The sequence below is a fragment of the Gekko japonicus genome, unplaced genomic scaffold (genome assembly GCF_001447785.1).
Source record: "Gekko japonicus isolate JY-2015 unplaced genomic scaffold, Gekko_japonicus_V1.1 scaffold762, whole genome shotgun sequence".
Classification (NCBI taxonomy): domain Eukaryota; kingdom Metazoa; phylum Chordata; class Lepidosauria; order Squamata; family Gekkonidae; genus Gekko; species Gekko japonicus.
Window position 1 is genome coordinate 250162 of NW_015164691.1, and position 22873 is coordinate 273034.

The window sequence follows — 22873 nt, forward strand, 5'->3', positions numbered from 1 at the left end:
ACACATATTTGGCCTGTGCTAAAGAACATTCGAACGAAACATGGCACAGGGCAAATTATAGGAAGAACTAAAGATAATGGGGACTCTTCTGTTGGTCCCAACTACACCATTACCATCCTAATCTAACAATGGTCCTTTATTCTTTTTTTGTAAAACAAAAACGAAAAAAACCCCAACATGACAGACTTTCCGGTTTTTGTGGAAAATTTAGAAGACCCTCTCCCCCATTTTAAAACCATTTTTTTTAAATTAAAAAAAATGTTTTCCTAGCTTTTGGAAATTGTGCAAATTCAGCAGTTAACACTAAAGGCAGAAGGCCAGAGAGAGAGAGAGAAAGGGAGAGAAGAGAAGATTTCTCCAGCAAGGTGTGAAAGGGAAAGCCAAGTACGGGAGGAAAAAAAATTGTAAGCCCACCCACCCACCCGCTACAGAAAACCATATTGTAAAAACGTCATCCTAGACATTTAGTGCAGTCCCCAACCTTCCACTGCCAGATCCGGGACAGGCCTTGGGGAGCAGTGGGCAGCCGAGCTGGAGCTCTTTTCCCTGACCTTCCTTGAGCATCTCGTAGGGTCCTTCAGATTCTTCGCTACGTCGCACCTTTCAAAAAGTCTCTACATAGGTTCATTTTTATGTTTGTGGTAACGGTGGTTAAGTTTTTGCGGTTTGCTTGTGTAAAAGTCTTCCAAGACGCAGCGGACTCTGTGCATTGCTTGGTGCTGGGCCCCAAGATATTCCTGCTTTCTTGCTTGCCGCGCACCTCCATGCCCTCTGTCTCCCCTATCTTAGTATCCACTGCTAGGGAAGTCTGCATCACCCACTCCGGCCTTTTCAGCTGCTCAGGGCCATTGTGTCAATTGCCTGCTCCAACTTACTCCGCAGCCGTTGCCTTCGGGCCTGTTCATCCTTCTCTAAAGCAGCTAAGATCTGGCAAGAGAAAATAAGGGAGAGGAAATGATCAGTGAGGGAGAGAGCAAGAGCCAGTATTGTCAAGCTTTGCCACAATTTGCAACACTCTCCCCCCTTCACCAACAGAAGTCCAGAAAGAGAAGGCAAAAAGATCTCCCTGTACTATCAAAAGCTAAGAAGGCATGCAGTGAAATCTTTCTTTTTAAACAACTGGTGTCTTGAACAACACAGACAGGGAGAAAGAGGCAAAAATGGCAAGAACTCACTGTGGAACTGTATTGGCAGACGTACAGTCAAGGGCATAGCCAGAAATTTTTTGGTGGTGGGGCTGGGGAGTGGGGAGCTTAATTAGATTAATCATTAACCTGCAAGGAGCCTCTTCCAGGAGCCAGCCAGGAGTGCCTCGCTGGGCAGCTGCAGGGAATTGACGCTCCTCCTCCATCCTTCCCGTCTCAGCAGGGGGATCAAGGGGCAGGCGGGAAGAAAGAAGGGCAACCCCGGCAAGGCGTGGAAAAGGGCTCTCCCACTGCACATGCCTCACTTTCAAACCCCATCCATTGCCAGTCTGACTACTTCACGCTGCCTCCCTTGTTGCCTGTAGCACTGTAGCTACAGTGGGGCCGAGAGGGAAAACTCCGGGCAGGAGAGGGCAGCGAGGCAAGGCACAGCGCTCTGTGGTCCACCTCATGCCTCCTGTTCTAGCTGAAAGCCTGAAGCTTTGTGTTTGGGAGTTGCTGCCCGGTAGGGCTCGGGTGAGTGGGAATGGTGACTTTTGGCGAGGCAACCTGGCCCACTCCTGTGTCGGGGAGGCGACAATGAGGGAGGCAATGCAAAACTGGTTCTTCTGCTCCTCACTCCTTTGGAGAGGCCAGCAGGAGTGCCTGGCAGTCTAGCTGTCCTGATCTCCTGGAAAGTGGCAGCTGCACACACTCTTGCAGCTTGCAGCCAGCCAGCCTTTCCCTGAACATGGGCAGGGGGTGGCCAAAGAGGGGGCGTGGCCCCGAAATGCCCCACTGTAGTTACGCACCCTGTGTACAGCCCTGACCATTCACTTGCCAAAATTAAGAGCAAGGTGGGTGGGGGCACACGCAAGGCATAATTACTGGGTGGGAGGGATTCTTAGTCTCGCCCTTGCCTGCCAATTCCCCCCCCCCCAAGATTTTTGCAGTCCAGCTGGCTGGGAAAAATAATTAACTCCTGGGAATGGAGCACACATGACATGGGAGAATCAGTGCATGGCGGAAAGATTAAGTATCTTTCCTCATATAAGTTCTCTCCAACTCTACATCAATGTTTCAAGGGAGGTGTATATATATATATATAAACTTTTATTGTCTTTGAATAAGAAGTAAGCCAAAGAATATAATTTCAGTAGGCTACAAGAGGGAATAAAAGGGTAGATTTTAAAACATCAAAAAAAAGTTTCAAGGGAGTTGCTGGGCTGGGAGTCCTCTGTTTCCTTAATATCCTGTCCTCACACTACAGGGGACACAAGAAAATCATTCTTCATTGAAGTGAGCCTTGAGAATCAATTCTGTCCAACTGAGGGATACTTTCTTAGGAAAGTTATGGAAACTTCTACCTTTCTGCCCAGAGGACAAAGAAATATTTTGAAGGGAAGGGGGGCTTACATTAAAACTAAGAACATTTCTGTCCAGCATTGAACTCCAGGTCTTCACAAAGCTTCTTTGTTCTTTACATCAGGGCTGTATCTGAGCTAACAGTATACATTATTGTTTACTAGATAAACTGGAAATCATCCCATTACTTGGGGTTTTGTTTTTGTTTTTTAAAAAATCCTGTGAGAGGACTGCATATAGGAAAACTATCTGAGTCTTAGAAAAAACTGCTGGGTAAATTCTGATCTTGGCAAACTCAGGGAAGATTCCAGGCCCCTTGGTCTGTGTGCCTCATCACCTGTACGGTTCCCCTTTCTTCAGCCCTCCCTCTGTCAACAGCCACCTTCCTGGGCTAGAAAAACCACTGATGAGGAACCCAAATCTGTGTGAGTGACAAGACTGATTCACACATGCAGTGCCAGAGAGGTCTGCTTCGGTTGGTGTGAGCCCTTGTTGCTATTCAGGAGATGCACTCACAATATTGGAGGCATCATACGGAAGGGTTTCTCCATTGAAATCTCATTCCTCTAAACAAACCCGTGTTCCAGTGACAGTTTAGAAAACAGGAGGGATACTCTTTTGATATTTAACATGATCCATGTCTTCATTAAAGATATCAGAGGAAAAGAGACGGTGGAGGAACACTGAGGATACGTAGCATCTTTAATACTGAACTAAAATAATCCAGTTCTCATGCCGTTCTCAGAGTCATTCATATTAAAATCCCTAGCTTGCAATTTGGGAAACTAGAAAAAGTCCATTCTTTTTACATTCATTAACTACTATGTGAAATAAAGTATAGCCATGGATGCTGCGGAGAGGGCTTGGGGTGATGAAAGGAACTGGCAGGAGTTGGGGGGTTTCAGCAAAAGAGACTGAGAAAATGAAACAGTGGAGGCGTACAGAAGAGATATGCCCCGTCATCAGGAGTGCTGAACCAAGCTCCACCTCCTTTCAATTGCATAGTCAGATAAAGAACGGATGATTAAAATGCAAACCCATCAGAAATCCCATTACAGTGGCTAAATTTGTTGTGAAAGCGAGGTAGATTTCTCTTTCCAATTAAATGTCAAGGCATCCATCAAAGGGGACGATTAACCATTTCATTGGCTGCATAATTGGAAATAAACTCTTGTATAATTAATAGACTGACTATTAGGAGGCAGAAAAGGTCTATCGCAAGCCCTACAGGTAATTCCTTAATATGGAAATCAGCTCCCTTTGATTAAGAGCAACTGCGGCGCCCTACAGGTCTCCCAGCACTGAACGTGCAGGATGTGCTCTGGGAGAGTTCACAGGGCTGCAGCTCAGGGCTGCGTGGATGTTGCAATGCATTAAAAACTCTGGACTGGTTACACAAAGGTGTCTCCCACGTCACTAGTGAGAGCATGGAGAATCATGGAGGAAAACATGCTAAGGTTGTAATCCTAAACTGATTTACAAGGGAGTAGATACTATTGAACTCAGTGGGACACTGGTTTGAGCAGACAAGCTTAGGAGCTTGCTGCATACCTGTAGCACAGAAGATAAGATATTTGATCTGCTGTCTCTTGAAAAACCTCAAGGTTATTTTACAGCCTCCAAGGTACGAAACTGGGTCTGATGCACTTGGCACAGTGATAACTCTGATTTTGATCAAGCAAAAGGACCCCAATATTTCTCCTAAGCACCCTTCTCTGCCAGCAACCATGGGAACCTCTAGATGGCACCAAGGCTCTTAATGCAAAAAAACTCCAATACATTTGTCTGGCAGTAATAAAAACAATCATCTTAAAGCTACTGGAATCAGTCAGCAAATTGGAACAGGAGTTCCGCCCACAGCCCCCAGATCTATTTCTCTCCTAATACATGAAGACACTTCTCGCTGAAGCCTGAGACTGAAAGATGTGCAACCTATTTTGTATTTGTTTGATCTTCCACTTTCACTGTTGCCCTTATGGGAGTGACACGGTAAAAAAATGGGAAGCGACAGGGAATACGAAGAAAGAGATACATGTCTGTCACCTGCTGCAAGGAGCTGGGACCGTCGTGATTACAAAGATGCAAAAACCCAAATGAAAATTATGATTTTCATTCAGTGCCAATGACAGCATATTATAGAACTGAACAACAGGAAAAATTATTCTCTCCCATTTCGCATCAAAGAGGGTGCAATCGGGCTGCATGTAATTGTGTTTAATGAATGAAAACAAACAAAGGGAACAGCTGCTATTTATTAATCCCATTACGAATAATAAAAGAAGTTCCTGAGAGCTGTGAACACACAGGCAGTGCTTTTAGAGCAGGCTATGGGTGCACATTCAACAGATGCCAGACAGTGGTTAACCAGGGACGACAAGGACTGGCAACTCCTCCTGACTCCAGGCTCATTAACATCACACTTTCTAAATGCGCTGAATGTTTGCCTTCTTACTGATTTCTGCTTTTAAAACCTTGTTGGTTTGTAATGGTGAAGGAAAAGGAATGTCGGGAGCTTGGAGACCAGCCTTGGGGTAAACAGCTGCCACAAAAACATCTCTAGAAACAGACCCCTTTGTCTAAGCCTTGAAGTAACTCTTGGCGTGTCCATGGATAGCTTTGCACTTTGCTCAGAAACACTGTGACAGTACTGACTGCTGGGACTACGCTGCACCTTAATGGTTTTCTTCCACAGGGGCAGACTGCCTAGAGAAGGACTTCCACTTGTGCCTGCCCAATCCTGACCCTGCTCCTGGGATTCTTGGCATACATCAGGGATGGCCAACTGTCAGCTCTTGGTCTAGATCTGGGTCCTGATGGAATATTTGACTCCCAGCACCTCCACCAAACTTAATCAATATAATGTTGCTCACAGTTTCTCATTTGTAATGTGGTGTTACAGGAGAGTTTTGTGGATACTATGGATTGTCATAAAGACAAATAGGTTGTCTCTAAATTAAATCAAATCTGAACTCTCCCTAGAAGCTAAAATGACTAAACTGAGGCTATTGTACTTTGGTCACATTATGAGAAGACAGGACTCACTGGAAAAGACAATGATGCTAGGAAAAATTGAAGGCAGCAGGAAAAGAGACAACCCAACATGAGATAGATTGATTTAATTAAAGTAGCCATGGCTTTCACGTTGCAAGGCCTGAGCAAGGCTGCTAATGGTAGGATGTTTTGGAGGTCACTAATTCATAGGGTTGCCATAAACTGGAAACAACTTGACTGCACACAACACACATATTGATATTCCAGGCATGGACAGTGAAAAGGCAAAGGTCTACTGTCAATCTGCCTCTTGAGGGAATCATTCATGAAGCCACCAAACACATTGTGCAAACAAATATACATAACTGTGAAGCTTCTACTGATAATTAGATGCCAACTGTATTGCAAAGCCTGACAACTTACAAATGATAGTTCAGACTCCCTGATTAGTATCTGAAAAATACAACCAGTCCCAAGAATACAGCCACTGGTCATCCCTGGTATTTATTATCTGACTCAGAAGCAAGTTAACTCTCCCCAAGATAACTCTTTTGTGGGAGCTCATGAGGATTAAAGATAATAAAGTGACAAGGAGGGCTCTTATAAAGCTCCTATAGCTGGTGAAGCGTACAAGATGCTGAAACCCTTCCATCTGTCTACTACATTTTATTCTACCTTTCCTCCAAGTAGTTTAGGGTTACAAATATGATTCTCCCCTCCCTATTTTATTCTTACCACAACTCCGAGTTAGGTGAGGTTAAGAGGGAGCAACTGGCTCAAGGACACCAAGTGAGGGAGAGCAGAGGGAATGGCGCTATGAGCGGACGTGTCTCAGGCTGCTCCTGAGTTGTCCGATTCCACTTTGCTTATTTGGGGTCCCTTTGCTTAGCGAGGGGCTCCGCTCTACTTCCTGGAGGGAAGAAGAGCAGCAAGGGGATTTTTCGGTTGCCCCCGACGACGGGCAATCACAGGGGTATGGCCGTTTCACCCCGAAGCAGGAGCAAAGAAGCGGAGAAAACATGGCTTTCATGATTTTCTTAGTACCAACCAGCCTTTTTAACTTATATATCTCATGAAACAAGAAACATATTGCAATGAAGATATTATACTGCATAGAATCAAGTTAAAAATGAGTCATTTCGGACTTTAATACGCCCAAGAATTAAATCCAACAATAAGAAAACGGCTTGGAAGTGTTTGGAGAAGAAATCTGTGTAAAAATGGTGGGGGTAAGAAAAATATTTACTATTCTGTTTGAACTGCTATCGTTTGCGGGACAGTTAAACATGTTTGAGCTCTTATTGTTGGTTGGAATTTTAAATCTGAAGATCAGTCGGATGGCAACTAAGGGAAAATACGTGCAAAAGCTTGTTGGCAATTGAAAGTACAGGTGTGGCTGCATTGTAAAATGGAGCTGGAAGCTGATAATGAAGAGCTAGACCCAGATACTCTAGTTTGTAACCTTACTTGGGAACAACTCCGAAATTTCTTGCAGAAGAAAATTATGCAAGCGGTAAAAAATGCATGTAATAATCTGGTTGAAAATTACAGAAATACAAGTCCAAACATGAGGAAAAGAGGAGACTGTGTTCAAGGTTCTCAGAACTTTGTTGAGGACTCCGAGTATTCTCAGGAGGAGGAGAGAGAGCCGCTGGCTAATCAGTTGGTATATACGGAAAGAGAAACCTTGGAGATTAACGCAACTCCAAGATATGGCTTAAAAGAAACAAAAAACTCTATTTCTGGAAAAAAGATAATGAAACGGCATCCATCAAAAGTACAAGGGAGAAAAAAGAATGAGAATGAAAAGCGGAAAAGAGGAGAAAAGGATGGTGTAAAGAATTCCAACGTGAATAAAAGACTGAGAACTGGCTATATGAAACATGGAAAAAAAGATTTGGATCGTAAAAGTTATGAGTACAAAAATGCAAGGCATCTTAAGGAGGTTGAAAAGAAAAAGGAGTTTACTGAAAGATGGAGAAGAAGGAAGAGGCAAAAGCTATGTTCGGTTTTGGTAGAACTTTTGTTTTCTTATTGGGTATAAATGGTCTTTGAAAATAAAAGGAAAGATATCTATTACTATTGTGGAGGGGGGGGAAAGATAGATAATTTGTAAGTTAGTAAATGGTGGGAAATTATGCTTATTTGGGTGGATCACTTTGCTCATGTTACTGAGAACACAGCTGGGGGAACCAGCATAGGACAAGAAGGAAGAAGAAGAAAGCAAATCGGATGGCGAGTTAGGCTCAGTGTCTTCTGACGAGGACTCTCTCTCTGAAAAGGGGGAGGCGGCCCCCAAAAGTCCATATAAATTGAGGATAAGAAAATATAAGAGAAAATAAAGGCTGAAGGACTCTGAATGTGCCTGAAAATCTAGAAGTAACTTTGGGATGCTCTGATGGTTTCATTTAACAGATAAATGGATGGTTAAAAGATAAATAACTTAGCATAACCGACTAGGTTCAATGTATTATTAGCATGTATTATTGAAATAAGCTGATGTATTGATTTCCTACTCTTGGGGATTAACTGGTCTTTTGAGAAGAGCAAACATGATATAAGATTATTCAACTAAATAAGATAGTTTCATGGGTATATTGTTAGTCTGAGAAAGGTTTAGGAGTAAGAGTGTTTTTGTAGTGTATAAACCTTGCTATTGGAGCAATTTAGATAAACTTGATTCACGTGGTGGCAAGGATGTTATAACAAATGTGATTTGGATAATAATGTATAATTAATTTAGTTAATTAGGTTCTAATATTGTGGTATGTATATCTATTTTTCTTTTCTTATATGTGAAAATCCAATAAAGAGATTTTAAAAAAGAGAGTAGTATAGTAGCAAACTTTTGTTACTATAATCCAATAAAGAGATTAAAAAAAAAAAAGGACACCAGGTGAGTTTCGTGACAGAGTGGGGACTTAAACCCAGGTCTTCCCAGTCTTACAACACTATACCACACTACCTCTTCAATGTAGGGCTGCCAAGCCATGGCGGGGGATCCGTGCGTCTTCACAGGATTCCTGCCGTGGGGGACAGCGATACGCGTTGCACCGCCGTCACCAGGATGTGACACTACGCGTCGCTCTGGCAACAGGGCTGTTTGGAGTCCTGTTGCCAGAGCGACGCGTAGCATCACATCCTGGCGACGGCGGTGCAACACGTATCACTGTCCCCCGCGGCAGGGATCCTGTGAAGACGCACAGATCCCCCGCCGCAGCTTGGCAGCCCTACTTCAATGTCTGACAAAAGAACACTTCTCTTTTTCTGGGGACTGCATCACTGGATCAAAGCCAGTGATCATTGTGGGTGATCATCAGACTAATGCAGGGATTACATTTTATGCTGGGAGGACTTGACAAGCATTAGTGCACTGCTTTCTAACTTTACACTGCATCTTTAAAACACAGAAGGGACCCAACATGTCATTCCCATATCTCAAAGCTCCTTGGGTGATGGGTATGGAAGTAATAATTTTTTTAAAAGACTGAGCAATATTAGTAATACAGAAAATCTAACAGGCCTGCAGAACCTGTGCCTTTTATAGAGAAAAGGATAATATTTTAACAAGGGTTTGACATGTGGTTTCATTCCTGTGTAGCAAAAACAGTATGCTGGAAACAGCCTTGAAGAGTTAAGCCTTTTCATGTTGATGAGCAGTGAAGGAGACTGAAAGCAGTTCAGAGAATAGAGAAAAGAGGAGTCGAAGATGGCAGCACAGCAGTAGGGGACGGGACTATTAGCAAGACAACTTCTCATCTTGGAGAAAACTCTGTTTAGGCCGAGACAGATCTTTGGCCTCAGAATCTCAAGCAATGCTCGATCTCTGCTAGTGGGAAATTCTGCAAATGCACGCTGCCTCATTAGGATGCAGACTGAGTGTGTTATGAAAAACTTAACAGTTTCTTCTGAGGTGCAGAATTTAATCCTGTTGTCCACCAGTCTCACTAATCTGGTGCCACTCAGAAATAATGCTTTGTCAGTTTCTGGCATGCAAAGTCCTTTACAGTAATTACCTCATTAGCTAAACTTCCATGGCATCCCTACAAGACAGCCAGGCACATGATATTAGCTTTTATTTCTCTTACTACTGACATACAGCAACTGCACCCAAAGGAATCCACTAAGTCCATGGCTCAGTACTAACGAGGTTTTCAAAAGCTAACACACCATCTGTTAGATCGTGTTAACATAGTCCAGTTAGATCTGTTAGATCCACTGCAGTATGCGATATCTTCTTCCAAGAGCTCTCTGTTCTACTTTCTTCCATAAACAGAGGTGGCTAGGTCATTGGTGGGGACTGCCCCAACCAGGAACTTAAGTCTTTGCGCAGATGACCCTGAAGAACTGCTTGGCAAGCTCTTGTGAAAAAGCTTTCACTAACTTATATCCTCCAGCTCTCATTGCATTTCAGCAGGTCAATAAAATACATGTGATCCAGTTACATATCTTTTTATTAGAGTTATATACTTTATGGCTTTAATAAAAGGTTGCAGAGAATGTTTTCGAATCATACTTTACAAAGTTTGTACCAATTACAGCAGATGGGTTTTACAGCACTGCTGGACCTCCTGATGGCACCTGTTATTTTTGGCCACTGCGTGACAGAGTGTTGGACTGGATGGGCCATTGGCCTGATCCAACATTGGCTTCTCTTATGTTCTTATGTTCTTAATCACTCTTAAAATCCAAGTGGCCCCTTGAAGTGCCTCTCACATGACAGCAAATGCCTCCTGGGACTGCAAAGAAGGTCACTGGAGCCTAGCCCTACTGAAATTGCCCTGCAGCCTTCCTGTGGGGGATGACACATGGAGGTAAGAGCTACTCCGACTTCCTTTAGCATGGTTCTCTAGTTCAAGAGCAGCCTCTGTTTATGGCTGGATACCAAGAAGGGTAGGGGAGGCCATCAGAGGATTTAAGTGTTTTCTCTACTTTGGTTCTTTTATTGTATTTCTTTATATAAGGATACATTTCCTCCTTTGTAATTTAGTCTCCACATTATTTACCTGTTAAGTCTGGCAAATAGTGATGTCAACAGCAGCCAGTGAGCCAAAGCGGCTATAGGTGGCTATGCAATCCAATGCAGAATTACTCCAGGCTAAGCCCATTGATTTTAATGAAATTAGACTAGAGTAACACTGCATAAGGTTGCAGTGCAGGTGACTTGGATCAGTCACTTTTCATTAGATTAACCTACCTCACAGAACAAAGTTTGAGTCCAATGGCACCTTTAAGACCAACGAAGTTTAATTCTAAGTATCTGATGGAGTATGCATGCACACATCAGCTTATACCCAGAATTAAACTTTTGTTGGTTGTAAAGGTGCTACTGGACTCAAACTTTACTCTGTTGCTTCAGCCCAACACGGCTACCCACCTGAATCTCTGACAGAGCTGTTGTAAGGATGAGTGGGGGGAAACCAGGTACACAGCTATGATACTCCTTGGAGGCAGGAAAAAAGTAGTGTTGTGGTCAGAACACTGAACTGTAACTGTGGAGACCTGAGTTCAAATTCCCTAATCAGTACAGTAATACACAAAAAGCCACACCTGATAGTTGACAAGCATTCTATGAGAACCTTCTGCTATAAAACAGCACAATTTTTTTTTTAAAAAAAATAAATCAAATTAAGTTCCAATTTTTCAACAATAAACTCAACCACCACTCAACATGTACTCATGAGTCTACTGCTTTTACATACCATAAAATCAGCCACAGGAGCCTCCATATTAGACTGCTTTTGTCCCATGGGGGAAAAAAATAACAGTAGCTTCTCTCCATGCATAAAAGGTGTTGCCAGGCCATACCTGAGCAGATCTTTGGAGACGCAGCATACAAATAATCAGGATGCTCTTTATCTGACAATCCAGGCTAAGGAATGAGACTGTGGCATGGAAGGGGAATGACAGACTTTGACTCTAGCTTGCCACTTCTGTATCAGAGTCAGAGCACTCTCCCCTCGTGTTTCTTTCATCCACTTCATAAAGATCAGTTTGAGCATCAGTTCTAAAACCACGTAGGATGGCAGTGGTGAATGCCAAAACCATTAGTGTACCGAAAATGAGGCATGTTACAAAATGTAATGTTATCTATGAATCTATTCTCAAACTATATGAAGCAAAAGATAATGTATTCCTAGGTATGTTGGAGTGATCATTCATAATTCAGTAAAGGACTTGGAAAAAACATTGGTAGGCTTTATTGTACTTGCGGGTAATGTCTAGGTATAATACCTGCTGAAAAGCCATATGTTAGGCAATTTGGAATAAATACTTACAGGAAAGCTGTATCTAAAAGTGCCCTGACCCTTACCTCGTCCTTGTACTTGGTGATGTAAGAGTAGATCTCATGCAGTGCACTCATGCTGTTGAACTGGCTCAAGTGTAACCGTGACTGTTCCGCTAGGTAGGCGCTCATGTCTTGATCGCTGATTGCTGGCATTTTAGCAATATCTGCATAATATCTACAGCAGGGAGCAGGAGAGACATATCATGTTGTTGAAAATAAAGAAAATATGTGACAGACGCGGGGCATGTCTTCTTCTGAAGACAGTCTTCAAGAACTATGGAATTATTTGGTGACACTGAAGCTACTGGCTACCATTTGAAGGTCAGATCAAACTCCTCTCCCCAAATGATCCTCCCTTTGGATTTAATGTCTAACAACTGCAGCCAGAATGTTCTGTTTCCCCATCAGAGAAATCTTAGCATTATTTCATCCATGAGAACTGAATACAGTGGATTAATTGAGAAATCTGTGGTGGTCAGCTGAGCTAGTAGTGGGTACAAGGCAGGGTTAGGCCCATGTTGTCAGGGTTAGGCCCATGTACTAGACTGCATAAGCACCAGAGAAAGAAGCATTTAATCAACAGCAGACCAGGGATGCAAGTGGTTTTGGTTCTAGAAGAGTTGATGCCTATGGGGACTGATATAGATCAGTTCATAGGCTGGAAGAAAGACAGGCCTAGAAATATTTTAATAAGTAAGTATAGCTACACAAAGTCTTGATGGGACCTAATTTTCTCTCCATTCATCTACATGATGCATGTTGTGGCAAAATTATTGATGCATGTTGTGGCAAAATGTATACGGACCATGCCGAAAATTATTACTTGCAGTGCAGTTGGAATCGAAGTGGGTACTTGCTGCAGAAGGTTCTACTGTGCTGTTTTGAGTCTCTGCTGGAATTGAGCAGAACAGCACACTTGCACAGTATGCATCATAGGCCCAAACTGCATGTTACATTTTACACGTGGTTGCAATGGGGACCTGCCGCCATACAGCAGCTGTGAGGCGAGCTGTGGCAACTCAACTTAGAAGTGCCACAGGGCCTGATTGAAATCAGGACTGTGGTATGGGGGCAGAGAGGCTCCTGTCTCCCCCCACTCCATTATTTTGACCAGAAAACCACCCTGGGGGGCATTTGTTTTTGTACTTTTTATATGGGCATTCTTAGAGTTTCACAAGACAAAGAGTTCTATCCGATTCAATTAGGGTGGTATGTGAAAAACATTGGAAACCAACAGTAGTACAATAACCTAGCACAATACCAACCAAATTATGACAAAATAGTGAAAGCAAGTTTCAAATTCCCCAGAACTTCATCAGCTTGGATGTCAGGTACCAAAAACAAACATGATATAGTAGGGGAAACGATATTTTCAATACTCATGTGCAGTATCTATGGCATCAACTCCAAAAAAATTAGTATTTCAGAACTTCATATGTTTTAAGACTTATCTTTGGGAAGCCCTGATGGCACCATTCATGCAGGAGAGGCCTTAACAGGAACACTAGCTATGAATGCCATCATAAATGCAACAGCAGAAAAATCACTGCCTAACAGTATAGCATTAGACATTATAATCATAGGCATCATCTACAGGTTGCAATATATAAACACAGCATGGCAAAGGGGATCCTGCAGTAAAGTAGATGCTTTTTATGTTAACAGTCCCAGGTTCAGTCTTCAGCACCTCCAGTTAAAGGATCTTAGGTAGCAGGTGTTTTCTACCTGAGGCTCTGGAGACCTGCTGCCAGTCTGACTAGGCAATGATGAGCCGGAGGAACCAAAGAACTGATGGTATCAGGCAGCTTCACAAGTACAAAAATTATTAATCCTGGTTGTTCAGGCTAGTAATTGAAAAGACAGCTTGGAGACAAAAAGGGAACAAGCAGTGGCCCTGACCCGACCACTCACGCTTTGATATACAGTCACAACGTTAGCTGAAATGCTGTGCATCAGTCACTCATTAGAAGGAGAGAACCAGGCCATTCACGGAAATAATTCTGAATGCAATCTCATTCACCTCTCGCAATCAGAAAGATGTGCTAACATGACCTGAATCTGAATCAAAGCTGTGGCACAGCAACGACTGTGGTTAAGATGTCATCGCTATCATCTCTCAGATTACACTGAGGTGGGAACAGTGCTGAATCAGGCATCTGACTGGAGCATATGGCGACATGGCGCCGCTGGAAGGTGAGCGTCAACCCCCCCCCCCGTCTCCTGTGGGCATAAAGTCTGCTGAGGGAGGATCCAAAGTGCTTATCCAGGATAATTCCCACCCGAGGTCACAGATGCTCTTGAAGTGTTGCAGAGGAAGGTGCCTCCAGATGCCGGTGACAAGAGTTCCATCTCATCATCTCAAATGAGTCATGCAGCAAAGACTGGCTGACTATGGAGGGCATCAAGATATGCTTCCCTGCACCTGCTCATCTGTTCCCTGGAAGGCCAGATAATGAAACTGAAGCTCAAATACTTTGGCCACCAAAGGAGAAGGGAGCACTCACTGGAGAAGACCCTGATGCTGGGAAAGATTGAAGGTCAAAGAAGACGGAGACGGCAAAGGATGAGATGGTTAGACAGTGTCATCGATGCAACGAACATGAAATTGAGCAAACTTCAGAGGACGGCGGAAGACCGGAAGGCCTGGCGTGATCTGGTCCATGGGGTTGCGAAGAGTCGGACTCGACTGTGTGACTGAACAACAAACCTGCTCAGGAACTTAGATTGGAAGAATCTTATGGGGATGCTTTGCTTTTGCCAGTCTTGCACCCATTTCATGATGGGGGAGCGGAAGATCAAGGCACCATACTCTTCAGTTCCCCCAGAAATTTATGAATGGATTACCTCCAACTTCTGACAATCCATACACGCTGTTGCCATCAGTATGTCTTGGAATATTAAAATTCTGCCTCATTCCCTTTTTGCAAAGCATCCGCATGCAAGAGGAGGATGATAAACAAACCTATTTAACAGCATCACACTCTTTTCTTAGACATAGGGCTCAAGAAAATTCCTCCCCATAATTTGGGCTGCAAACAGGGATTAGGAGTTCTTTCCATTTAAAACAAAATTTATTCTGTACTTGTGTGTTAAATTTCCCTGTACTTGCTGTGGAAAAGCTTTTTGGTTTTGACTGGTACATCAATATGGCAGTGATGACAACAACAAACAGATCTTCACAGGGGTTGTGTTAGCTCCAGTCTACTGACAATCTTTCCACTATGCAAACAAATTTCAGGAATAATGAGTTAAACAGAAAGTGTTCAGGTTAACAAGACATACTTAAAGCGAAGATTTTACCCAGACGTTGCAAGTCACAGTGACACTGTTTTCTGTTTTCATTTTAAACAGCTGCCTCCTTGATCCATTTTCAGAAGTGGATTCTGTATATTGATGCCTAGCTAGATGATTCACTGTTCCTAGGTCTATCCTCAGGTCCGCCTTGGATCCTTTCAGGAAAACATGCTAGATTCTTAGGCACAGTAGGGCCAATCTGGATCAGGACCACAATGTGCAGGGAGAGGGGGCTTAAGTCTCACCCACATGGGTTTCTCAATCTGAAACCGCCCTGGGGAGTTATTATGTGTCCCACTGGGGAAACTTACATGGAGCTTACTGACATACATGTAGTCCATCAGTACAGGTATGTTTTTCCACCATGGCAAATAGGAGCTGACTGGGGCCATTTCAGGGTGGGAAAACGGCACAGAGGGGAAGCCTTGGGGACAGCCTCTCTCCCAAAGTGCAAAAAATCCCAGTCTGAATTGGCCATCATTCACCTGAGAATCTAAGTTTCAGCTGGGGACTGCCAGCTCCCAGGGAATAACGTATCATTTAGCTAGGCCCTTTGTTATTTGAGGGATTGAGAGAATTGTCCTTGCTTTGAGGGAAAAAACCCCAGATCTGTTACTTTTTCATCCATCAACCCTGGAAGGCTCTTCTTCGAAGGCGTCCATCCTTACAGAGATCTGTAGCCATCCAGAGTACAACCTAGAAAAGCCACATTCCTTCCAGCTGTGTATTTCAAGCCAGCTTCCCCCACTGCTGAAACCACTCACCTTTCTACCCAGCTCTTGTAATTGGGGATGTCCTTGGCATACAGTAGTTTGTTGGAGGGAGAGTCTTTCCCTAGCTTGTGCTCAGAAGTTGAGCAAGAGTCCATGAATGTCTGAGCCACCACTGATAGGCAAGCATCAGTAATACTGTTCTTGTGAATGTCAAACACAAACTGGGGATTCTTAATCACATTCACCCAAAAACGCAGAGGTAGACTGCAAAGGAAGAAAAGTGAGGGTTAGGTCAGGAAAACAAATTCTTAGTAGCTACAAGCCAGGCCAATGGCAATAATCCTTTAGCCAGTCAGAAACCCAGAAAATAGGGCAGATATCTTCACAACTCCAAAGAAAGCCAAAATTAATCCTTGTGGAAACACGGTTTGGCAGCTCTTTTGGCCCAACTTCTATCCCAGGGCAGAGTGAAATACCAGCTAGCAAATGGGCATTTTAGAATGGAAATTATAACAAGGAAATTCACCAACAGCACTCAAGTTAGCCTTGGGATGTATCAGTACACTTCAAGAATGTCTTTCATTTGCTACCGCTCTTGATCTGTGTTGTCTAAAGACAGCTGTAATTCTGGGAGCTCTCCAGTTACCACCTGAAGGTTGGCAACCCTATAAATGTCATATGATCTCCTGTGCCGGGAAATGGAGGGAGCCCCCCCCCCCCCCCCCCCCAGCCCTTTGTCCAAGACTGATGAAGGACCGAGAAACCCATTCTTTCAGAACAACTGTCTCTTCTTTCCTCACCCAGGTCTTGGTCATGCATACCAGGTCCACTCCTTGAGTCACAAAATAACTCTGTAGGGTTGCGGTCTTATTATTAATGGACCTGGCATTACACAACATCAGTGTCAGAGAAAGGCTACCAGTGTGTCTCGGGATGGGTCAGAGATTGGAAGGAATCTCCATCTCCTTCCCTTCTGGTATCTCCTCCCACCATCATACCTCCCAAACCCTCCAATTACAGGAATCCCTCGCCCCATGTTGGCCTCCCTTGGAAAGACTGAGTCCGTTTCCCTCCCCTGCAGCCTAACTCAACCTCCCCCAGCACAACACAATGGCTGAAGTTTCGGACTTCCCTTCACAACTGCCATTGGTGGTATCATACACTGTGATATCATCCACTCTTCTTAATATAAATTTTAATAAATAAAAATATAACAGGCTAGCTAGAGCCTTTCTCCCTGGCTTCCAGTTTTCCATGAAAAAGATTTTTGGTGTGGAGGTAGATTCAGTCCTGTGAGCCTCCATCTATAGTTTCAAGGGGTACAGCTTAGATAGGGCTACTGTCTCAGTGAGAGCTAGTATGATTGTCTCATTCGCCAAATGCAAGTGCTTCCCCCCCCCCCCCCATTTTGTAATATGGGTGCAGGCCATGCATACTTATTTTAATTTCAGAGAAACGATCTCATGAAATTAACTCTACATATTGAATTAGTACCCTGAAATAAGTGTGGGCATTAGTATGCAGGAGCCTGCCTCCTTGGGCTCTGTGGAATTGGAATCCAGGCATCACTGGAATTCGCTCCCCCCCCCCAAGGTCTTTCCCCTCCCAGCAATGCTCCTTCCTTTAATATAGAAAGCAGAGTGATAAATCAGTTCGAAGTGTCTCCATGCTCTCATATCTCCATTTAAAAATGTTTCTTTTTCTGCCCTGCTAATTACTGACAGTTACTGAACTATACAAAAGCAATTTGGCTGCCATTTAACAAATGCCAGAGACGGGAATGCACGCTCTCATCCCCAAGTAATGGCGAGAGGATCTGAGCAATGAAATCAGCAAGGCGGCAGAAGGGAAGAGCACAGAGGGGAGAGAGATGATAGCCCTAACTACAGCAGAGCATTTACCGACCCCCCCCATGCGACTACTTGTTGAAGTTGCACAAATCCCTCACGTCTTCCTATGGATGGATAGCACAAATGATCGTGTGGCTCTCTGCCTAGCACTGTGCAAAAACGCATACTGATCCCATCTTGTTCTTAGATACAGTTTGAAGCAAATTTCACTGCCACAGTTAGAAGAGATACCAAGCTGAGGGTCCACGAACTCCAGGTGGGAAGGCACAACCAATAATCCCATCCCTCAAGACCTCCCCCTCACGATGTGCTCAGGGGGCTTAAGCAGGATAATTTCCTGTCCCCCTTCCTTCCTTTCTTTTAACTGCTGTTCCGTTTTTCTCAATGTTCCATGCTAGGTGGGGCATTTTCTGCCCTCAATAGGCCATTTGGGGTATTTCTTTTGGTTAATTGACAAAAAATATTTTTCTTCTCTTGGGAGCCCCCCCATCAGAGCATTACTCTGAAATGCAGTCACATAAGATTATTTTCTTTGGTCAATGGATACCCAGTTTGCATTGATTGGGTGCCCGACATCCTTGGCTTTCTTGAAATGGCCACATAAAAGGTGTAAGTCACAAAAAAATCAGGTGGGTCACTATGAAAACAGCTGAAACCTAGTCTATATTAAGTGCATTTATGAGGCTCCACCTGCCATGGGAAACAGTGAAATGTGACTATATTTAGGAACTTCCGGTTCCCATATGATAGGGGCAATGTAATATGCTTTCTCTGGAAATTTGGTACAGCACAGTGAGAAAGCCTGAAGGCATCTATACATTTGGACAAAGGTAACTGAAACATCTTCCTGATAATAACAATTCCCTGAAAAAAATGCCCCACCATTTCATCCTTCACCACTTACCAGTTACTCTTCCAGGTGTGCCTGACGTCGTAGTCATTGATCTGGTGCTTATCAGCTTGTTCATCCAGGAAATCAAACATATACTTGATGGCCAAAGGCAAGGCACTCCCTCGGTGGGCTGTGCTGAAGATAGTCTCAAAGAGGTCATCAACAAACTTCTGCAAGGTCCCCTACACACAAAACAGAAAGAACATTTCCTCAGTACCTATGGACAGAACAGCAGCAGTCAATCAAGGCAGCACCTGCAAGCAGTTGATAAAGATCTCACTAAGGAAGCTCATCTTCTAAAACAAGGGACAGATAAACCATAATTGCAAGCAATAAAGCCATACAGAGAGCAATCCTAAGCAGGTCTACTCAGCATCCTGCTGTGGTCCACTTAATGGAGCTTACCCTCAGGCAAGCGTTTTTGGGATTGCACTGATAGACCTTTGTTGGGTTTTGCAGAACAATTCAGAATGTACTGGGAAGAGGTCTTCCACAGAAACGATAGATAAGGCATGTACAATGCTTCCCGCTATAGCACAAAGCATGGAGCACCACAGAAGAGTCATTTACATATCAAACAACATGGAATTTGAGCTGTCCGTATCTGTGTAACTTGCGCTTCAGAGAACCCTCCGAAGAGCAACCCTGAGATTGACAATTGAGTATTGCATCATTTTATTAATGCCACTTTAATTATCTGGCCTATAGCAAAACAAATCAACCTAACTTCAACAAACATTCCCAAATACACAAGACGGCCTTCCTATTTTCACAGACCGGGACCTCTTGGCCATGGGCATAACAGAATCTGGGTTGGTCAAAAGTTAGTATGCCATGTCAGCCATTCACAATTTGCCACCTCAAAACTCCTATATGATGATGATGATGATGTGCCACTGATTTCAACAGTGGGAAAGTGATCAGAGGATCGCCCTGGTCTTTTGAATCTTCTAGTTCAGGTCCGGGGGGGAGGGGGGAAGGTGGGAAGGTATGTTGACCACAGGGCAGCCCTTTTCAGATTAATCCTGTGCTAGGCTTGCTGAAGGGTGGGAATTCTTCCTAGGAAAGATGAACACGTAGTGCTGCCATCCAACATCCCATATAGAATTATAATCAGTGAAGTACGAAATGCATTAAATGCATGAAGCTAGACATACATCTGAATGGCCAAGGTTTGTGCTCAGATTGCACTGAGTTAAGCAACAGCGACATAGCAGCCAACCAGCAGCGAGGTAATTAATTGCTCCAACAGATTACTACAATTTATGATTTGGTTTGGGTATAACATTGAAGAGAGATTCCACCGTGCCCCTTGGCACGATAGCTCCTGCAATTAATGTGGGATTCCCCGCCCCCATCCCAGCTCTCAGAATTTGACAATATCATTTCTGTTTGCTTTTGTACAAATCTTATATTATTGACCATTTGATTTACATCAGGCACTAGTGCAGCAATTACCCAGCATGGGTAGCCCTAAGCCATTGGACTTTTAAAGCTCCCAAGCCTCTGCTTTTGCTGATGCAGAGTGCTGGTAAAATGAGGGCGTCTATCAAGCGTATGAACAATGAGCACAGGGGAAATCAGTGATTGCAGCAACCGGAGGCTGGGATTCAGTTTTGCTTTGTCAACAGCTAGGATGCAAAACCAGTCCTTGCAGCTGTTTTCTTGGCCAGATGTAAACAAGGCTTTTGCTTAGGTAGGTGAAGAGATGAAAGGAGTGAAGACAGGCCACTCAGCATATCCTGAGTGCCAGAAGGAGCTAGGACTATCCCGCTGTACATCTGGGGCAGGGTGGAGGATGATAGTGAATGGGCTGAGAAGGATTACCAGTCACCTGGGGAAAGATTCCAGCCTGGGAGTCCGGCAGATTTCTGTCTGGTTGCTCGAAAGGGTCAGAACAAAGCCAGGAATTTAAAGCTCCAGCTAGGGATTTTCTTCAGTCCTCCTCCTCCAAGGCACGACAAAGAGTGAGGGTTGCTCCACAGGGCTGTGTGCCAGACCACTGTGAAGACAGAAGCTGGCCATTCTGCCTCATCACCCATTGCTCAAGCCAGAAGAAATTTCCTCCCTGCTTTGCTTGCTTGTAGTTTGAGGGCAGGAATTGCAGGAGGATTTCAGGAGGAGGAGCAAGTGGAGGGGGCTGAAATTCTTTGTGAGACTCCAGTAGTGATGTTGTTCTCAGAGCTGCTGCTGCTGCTGCTGCTGCTACAACGAGGGCAGGGCACTTTCTCCCCCCCACCCCCCGACATGTTGAGGGAGTGGCAGTGGATAGAGTTGTGCAGCCTGTCTCTAGGGATAAGCATACCTAGTAACTACAAGCTCTAAAGAGAATTCACCATATAACCTGTATATAAATAATTCTTCTTTGTTGTTTTATTAAACCTCCTGCTTCAGTGATCTCTATACTCTTCACGCACAATACAAAACTTACGTCTCAGCAGCAACCTAAAGCCTTTACACTTGCTACCCAAGGAACATCTTGTAACTGGGGGGGCTTGTACCACAAAAGCAAGAAGGTTCCCCAGTGTGGGTCCCTTTGTCTTCAGAGAAAGGGCCTGTCACACTGGCCAGAGACACTTGCTTGCATGTACATGTGTGCATGCAAGGAGAGGGCAGACATGTATTGAAGGGATATTGTGGGAAGAAGGATAGATCTCAAACAACACTTGTTCATATTAGTTACAGATAAAATTCCTGATCTCTTTTTCCTCAGAGCCCCTGCACCTTTAACAGTTGCACGGGAAGCAAAAGAAGCTTTAGCTGGAGAAACTTTCTCAGCCTGGAGACAGGCAAAACTTCCCCGGCTGCATTCGGCTTCATTTGGGGAGGCTGGGAAAGGGAGAGGGGAAATGCTCATTTCCAGCTTGATAAAATCAGCGAGAGCCCTGGCTTAGCTTTGTGCAAACTACAAATGCTGAAGAAGTGAGTGGTGACTCATGAAAGCTCCTACCCTACCACAAATTCTGTTAGTCTTTAAGGTGCTACTGGTCTCTTAGTCTTTCCTACTGCTACAGACAGACTAACACGGCTACCCATTTTTTTTTTTTGGTAAACAAATTTTATTTTCTCAGGAATACAACATATAAAACATTTCATTCTATCAATTGTCTACCCCATTCCCAGTTCCTCCCCTCCCTCCAATGGCTTCCCACAATGCTTCCACCCCTGCTCCAAATTACTTCATATCATCAACAATATCAGTTTTTCATCATTACAATCTAAAGATAACATCGTTTGACTTAATATTGATCTAAACATATTAAGTTTTGTTTCACATCCCAGTTCTTTTCCAGATAAATTTTAAAATCATTCCATTCTCCAAAAAACTCATCGTCTTCTTTGTTATTCAGTTTTTTTGTAATCTTATCCATTTGTGCCATGAACAGATACACGGCTACCCATTTTGATCTACAAATGTTCAGACCTGTTTTTCTTCTTTCTGATTTACCTTGGTGGCTAGCAGTCGGGTCAAGTAGATTTCTGAGACCATCTTGCTGCCCCGATCACCTTCTCGTTGATCCATGTGGTCATGATTTTTCACCAGATGCCACAGTTTGGTACCGCTCTCCAGATCAGGGGTGATCATGGGGGTCCGGGAACGGAGACTGTCGGGGCTGCTGGCTGTCCGGAGCATACTCTCTGTGAGGAAACCACATGCAATGGGAACCACCTCTCCCTCCTTTACTGACTCTCACCTTAAACTAGTCCCCCCTCTACCTCACTTTGCCTAGAACAATGCCTGCCATACCATGGTTGACCATATGTCATGTCTGGGCTGCACTCTAGAATCTCCCAACAAAAATTCCTAATCTGAAAAGTTGAAACTTTTGCTGCCAGTAGATGGAAGGTGGCCCCAATCATCAGATTTCAGAAGATAAGGAGGACCAACTCTCATTAGTACTTGGATGGGAGACCACCAAGGGAGTCCAGGGTCGTTACACAGAGGCAAGCAATGGGAAACTACCTCTGAATGTCTCTTGCTTTGAAAACCCTACGGGGGTCTCCATAAATTGGCTGTGACTTTCCAGCACCCCCAGATGGAAGGAGAAGTAGACTGGTTATGATCTAAGGCTTGCCCAACCGCCCATGCCATTGGTACAGTTCACTCCAATTCAAATAGTTGTGTATCATTACAAACAGCACCTGCCACTTTTAATTTTAGGGATTAATACGACCATAGGGCAGTATGGGCAATGCCATGGTCTTCACTGTGAGCCCTTGCAAGGCATCAGCCTGGTACGCTTGTCATATCTGCAACTTTCAAAGACACACTCAAATCTTTCCCTGCTTGTTTTTACTGGTGGTGTTTCTTTCTTAAAAGGGCATGGGAAGGGGACTCCTTCAAACACAATCAG

The 22873-nt window shown here is 44.0% G+C and overlaps 1 protein-coding gene across 1 annotated transcript in view; it reads right to left on the reverse strand.

Moving 5' to 3' along the window:
* Positions 1 to 507: 507 nt before the first annotated feature.
* PLXNA1 (plexin A1) overlaps positions 508 to 22873 on the reverse strand; it is a 354542-nt gene continuing 332176 nt past the window's right edge. The window contains exons 27-31 of the mRNA XM_015409413.1: positions 21967 to 22157; positions 18531 to 18700; positions 15828 to 16040; positions 11794 to 11944; positions 508 to 927 (exon numbers count right to left, since the gene is read on the reverse strand). Of these exons, the coding sequence (XP_015264899.1) occupies positions 832 to 927; positions 11794 to 11944; positions 15828 to 16040; positions 18531 to 18700; positions 21967 to 22157 (821 nt within the window). The 3' untranslated portion in view covers positions 508 to 831. The remainder of the gene's footprint in view (positions 928 to 11793; positions 11945 to 15827; positions 16041 to 18530; positions 18701 to 21966; positions 22158 to 22873) is intronic.